At 58.6% G+C, this 5496-nt stretch overlaps 1 protein-coding gene and 1 pseudogene across 1 annotated transcript in view; one reads left to right on the top strand and one right to left on the bottom strand.

The window, feature by feature from the left end:
- Positions 1 to 510, top strand: part of LOC106811411 — a 1192-nt pseudogene extending 682 nt beyond the window's left edge.
- Positions 511 to 537: 27 nt separating this feature from the next.
- Positions 538 to 5496, bottom strand: part of LOC106811410 (E3 ubiquitin-protein ligase UBR4-like) — a 5262-nt gene continuing 303 nt past the window's right edge. The window contains exons 2-3 of the mRNA XM_014814999.1: positions 1312 to 1575; positions 538 to 714 (exon numbers count right to left, since the gene is read on the bottom strand). Coding sequence (XP_014670485.1) covers positions 538 to 714; positions 1312 to 1575 — 441 coding nt within the window. The remainder of the gene's footprint in view (positions 715 to 1311; positions 1576 to 5496) is intronic.

Raw genomic sequence — 5496 nt, 5'->3', positions numbered from 1 at the left:
AGCAGCTGTAGGGCATGCGAGTAGTAGACGTAGACGCCGCCGCCAGCCACCTGCCCGCCACTGTCCTTCAGATCCTGGTGGTTGACCTACAGAGTGAGGGAGAGATCCTGTTGATTAACCTTGAGAAGGAGGAGAAGGAGAGGGAAGGAGAAGAAGAGCAGCTGTAGGGCGTGCGAGTAGTAGACGGAGACGCCGCCGCCAGCCACCTGCCCGCCACTGTCCTTCAGATCCTGGTGGTTGACCTACAGAGAGAGAGAGAGAGATCCTGGTGATTAACCTGGAGGAGGAGGAGAGGGAGAGGGAAGGAGAAGAAGAGCAGCTGTAGGGCGTGTGAGTAGTAGACGGAGACGCCGCCGCCGGCCACCTGCCCGCCGCTGTCCTTCAGATCCTGGTGGTTGACCTACAGAGAGAGAGAGAGATCCTGGTGATTAACCTTGAGGAGGAGGAGAGGGAGAGGGAAGGAGAAGAAGAGCAGCTGTAGGGCGTGCGAGTAGTAGACGGAGACGCCGCCGCCAGCCACCTGCCCGCCGCTGTCCTTCAGATCCTGGTGGTTGACCTACAGAGAGAGAGAGAGAGATCCTGGTGATTGACCTTGAGGAGGAGGAGAGGGAGAGGGAAGGAGAAGAAGAGCAGCTGTAGGGCGTGTGAGTAGTAGACGGAGACGCCGCCGCCGGCCACCTGCCCACCACTGTCCTTCAGATCCTGGTGGTTGACCTTGATTAATAGAGATAGAGAGAATAATGGATGAAACACATGGGAGTTGTGTGGCGAGAGGGGTAGCTTGACTCTACAGACCTACGTTTTTCGCAAAATAACATCGCATAATCATTGAAATCGGGAGTAACGCAATCTGAAGTTCAGGCTTAAAAATATTTTAGCACACAATCGAAAGTTATAAACCATCGGTTTAGCAATACAATTAGGAAGTCTGGTAAAAAACATTTCAGCAACGCATTTTCGGAGTACGGGTAAAAAACAATTTTAGCAATGTAATCGGGAGTTCGGGTAAAAAACATCATTTCAGCAATGCCATCCGAAGTTTGGGTACAAAAATATATTCGAACACACAATCGAAAGTTCGGGTAATAAATATTTTAGCGACGTGAGACGTTGCAGCGTATCCTATACTACACCATACCGGACATACCTACTACACCATACTACACCATACTGCATACACCTACTACACCATACTACACCATACACCTACTACACCATACTACACCATACACCTACTACACCATAGCCGAACGACAAGCCACCAGTCACTGCACCGCCGCACGCGCACACCGTAACAATGGCGACGGTTACCTCGATGACGTTCGTCACGTAGAAGGGCCCGTGCACGGCGCGGCTGTAGTCCTGCATGAACTGCGCGTAGAGGTGCCCCGACGACGACATCGCCAGCATCGCTCGCTGATCGTCGCTGAACACGAAGCAGCAGTCGCGCAGCCGCCCGCTCGGCAGCAGGAAGTAGTACTGCGGGCTGAGCGCGTCCGCCGCGAGGTCGTACACCTTCACGAAGTCCGCGGTGACGATCGCGAGCTCCGTCTGCGAGCCGGGAAGCCAGAGCGCCTGCAGCAAGGGAGAGAGAGAGAGAGAGAGTCAGAGAGAGAGAGGGAGAGAGAGAGAGCGAGAGAGCGAGAGAGCGAGAGAGCCTGGTTACCACATGATTGGGCGGGGAAGAAATACGAGGCGGGGGCGGTGATGTGTGTGGGGCGGGGGGGGGTTCAATTTACCTATAGAGATGTATTATCTCCCTTCTCTGCAGAGATTAGAATATCGTCTCCTTTTGTTTCGCTACAACACCTACAGTTTTACAATGTCGTCTCTCGTCATTTCATTATGACACCTACAGTTTTAGAATGTCGTCTCTCGTCATTTCATTATGACACCTACAGTTTTAGAATGTCGTCTCTCTTTATTTCCAGATCACCGTCTTGCAGCTGTCTGCCTTGTTGAAGCAGGCCGACTCTAGCAAAGAAGAAGCTCACGCTCACAGTAAAGTCATTACCACGAACGAGTAAATATATGCAATTATGTACATTTCTCAAAAAAGGTAGATTAGGACGCGGGGGGGGGGGGGGGATTTTTCATGCTCCTTATGTAGAGGTCGATGTAGCTGTTTCTCCATCAATGCTACGCGTGTAGCTTTGTTGACATCGTTGATATTACAGTTTCTCCAGCAACACTATCGTGTAGCTTTGTGGATGTTGTTGATATTATCGTTTCTCTATCAACGTTACGCGTGTAGCTTTGGTGACGTCGCTTATTTTAATTCGTTTCTCACCAAACCTTGCCCCACTGACAACGACTCACAATGCCCTCCCCTTACACGACACACACACACACACACACAACACACACACACACCACAGCACACACCGAACACACACACACACAACACACACAACACACACACGACCCCGCACAGCACACACACACACACAACACTGCTCCTGCCCCACTGACACAGACACACACCCTGTCATGTAGCTTTGTTGACATCGTTGATATCACCGTTTCTCCACCAAACCTACCCTGTGTCACACTCTCAGCCTCCCCGGCCCACCGACACACACTCTCCCTCCCCACGCCCACCGACACACACTCTCGCTCCCACCACCACACACACTCTCGCTCCCCACCACCGCTCTACACACTCTCACTCCCCACCCACCGACACACGACTCATCGCCTCCCCAGCCCACCGACACACACATCTCGCTCCCACCACCGACACACACTCTTCGCTGTTCTCACCCACCGACACACACACTCGCTCCCTGCCTCTAACACACACTCTTGCTCTCACCACCGACACACCTATCTCGGTCCCACCCACCGACACACACTCTCGCTCCCACCACACGTCACAACACGTTCTCGCTCCACCCACGATACACACACTCTCGCTCCCCACCCACCAACAGCCACTCGCTCACACCCACCACCGACACACACTCATCGCTACCCACCCACCGTCACCACTCTCGCTCCCCACTCACCAACACACACTCCTCTCGCTTCCCCACCACCGGACACACACTCTCGCTCCCCACCCACCCGACACACACTCTCGTCCCACCCACGACACCCACTCTCGCTCCCCACCACGGACACACACTCTCGCTCCCCACCACCTCACACACTCCCTCGCTCCAACGCCCACCGACACACACTCTCCGCCTCCCCAGCCCACCGACACACACTCTCGCTCCCCACCCCACCGACACACGCACCTCTCGCTCCCCACCCACCGACACACACTCTCGCTCCCCACCCACCGACACACACTCTCGCTCCCCCCCACCCACGAACACACACTCTCGCTCCCCACACACTTCTCCGCCTCCCCACCCACCGACAACACACTCCTCGCTCCGCCACCCACCACACACACACTCTCGCTCCCACCCACCGACACACGACTCTCGCTTCCCACCACCGGACACACACTCTCGCCTCCCACCCACGACCACACACTCTCGCCTCCCCACCCACCGACACACACCTCTCGCTCCCACCACCGACACACACTCTCGCTCCCCACCCACCGACACACACTCTCGCTCCCCACCCCCAGACACACACTCTCGTCCCCACCCACGACACACACTCTCGCTCCCACCACCGTCACAACTCGTCGCTCCCCACCCACCGTCACTACAGCTCTCGCTCCCGCACCCCCGACACACACCTGCTCGCCTCCCCACCACCGTCACACGCTCTCCTCCCCACCCACCGCACTCTACGTCCCCACCCACCTCACACACCTCCGCTCCCACCACCGACCACACTCTCGGCCTCCCACCCACGACAAACACACTCTCCGCTCCCCACCCACGGACACACGACCTCTCGCTCCCCCCACAACACGCACTTCGCTCCACCAACCGTCACACACTCTCGCATCCCCACCCACCTGTCACACACTCCTCGGCTCCACCACCACCGTCACACAGCTCTCGCTCCCACCCACATCACATTATTCTCTCTCCCTGCCCACTAACACACACTCTTCGTCCCCACCCACGGACACACACTCTCGCCTCCCCCACCCACCGTCTACACACTCTCGCTCCCCCACCCCCGATCCACACTTCTCGGCTCCCCACCCAGCCGACACCACACCCGCTCCCCACCCGACAGACACATCACTCTCGCTGCTCCAGCCACGACACACAGCTCTCGCTCCCGCCCCACCGACACACACTCTCGCCCTCCCCACCCACCGGACACATCACTCTCGCTCCCCACCTCTAACACAACTCTCTGCTCCCCACGCCGCACCGCTTCACACACTTTCTCGCTCGCCCACCGACCGACACACACTCGTCGCTCCCGTGCCCCACCGACCAGCACTCTCCGCTCCCCAGCCCACCGTCACACGACTCTCGCTCCCACCCACCGACACACACTCTCGCCTTCCACCCACGTACACACACGTCTCGCGTCCCCACCCACCGTCACACACTCTGCCCCTCCCCACCACCGTCACCCCACTCTCGCTCCCCACCCACACGTTCACACACTCCTCGTCCCCACCACCGACACACACATCTCGCTTTCCCCACCCACCGACACACACTCTCGCCCCCAACCCACCCGTCACACACTCCGCTCGCCCACCACCGACACCAGACTCTCGTCCCACCACGACACAACACTCTCGCTCCCCACCACCAGACAAAACACTTCTCGCTCCTCCACCACCGACTAACACTCTCGCTCCCCGCCACCGACACACACTCTCGCTCCCCGCCCACCGAGCACACTAACTCTCGCTCCCACCACCGACACACACTCGTCGCTCCCACCCACCGTCACACACTCTCGCTCTCCCCACCCACCTCACACACTCTTTGCTCTCCACCCACCGCACACACACTTCGCTCCTCACCCACCGACAGCACACTCTCGCTCCCACCCACCGATCAACACACTCTCGCTCGCCCACCACCGATGCACCACCACTCTCGCTCGCCACCCACCGAACACACACAATTCTCGCTCCCCCGCGCCATCGACACACACTCTCGCTCCCACCACTGACAACCTCTTCGCCACCCACCGACACACACTCTTCGCTTCCCCGCCCACCGACACACACTCTCGCTCCCCACCCACCGTCACACACTCTCGCTCCCCACCCACCGACACACACTCTCGCTCCCCACCCACCGACACACACTCTCGCTCCCCACCCACCAACACACACTCTCGTCCCCACCCACCGACACGACACTCCTCGCTCCACCACCCACCGACACACTCTCTCGCTCCCTGCCACCACGGTACACCACTCTCGCTCCCCACCCACCGCTCACACACTCGTCGCTCCCCACCCACCCCCCATACACACACTCTCGCTCCCAGCCACCGTCACACACTTCTCGCTCCTCAGCCCCACGACACACTCTCTCGCTCCCCACCACCGTAACACACTCTCGCTCCCCACCACCGTCACACACTCTCGCGCCCCCACCAATCGGG

This window comes from Priapulus caudatus, unplaced genomic scaffold, assembly GCF_000485595.1.
Source record: "Priapulus caudatus unplaced genomic scaffold, Priapulus_caudatus-5.0.1 Scaffold536, whole genome shotgun sequence".
NCBI lineage: Eukaryota > Metazoa > Priapulida > Priapulimorpha > Priapulimorphida > Priapulidae > Priapulus > Priapulus caudatus.
The sequence above is the reverse complement of the archived record's forward strand: the minus strand, read 5'-3'. Positions and strand labels throughout refer to the sequence as shown.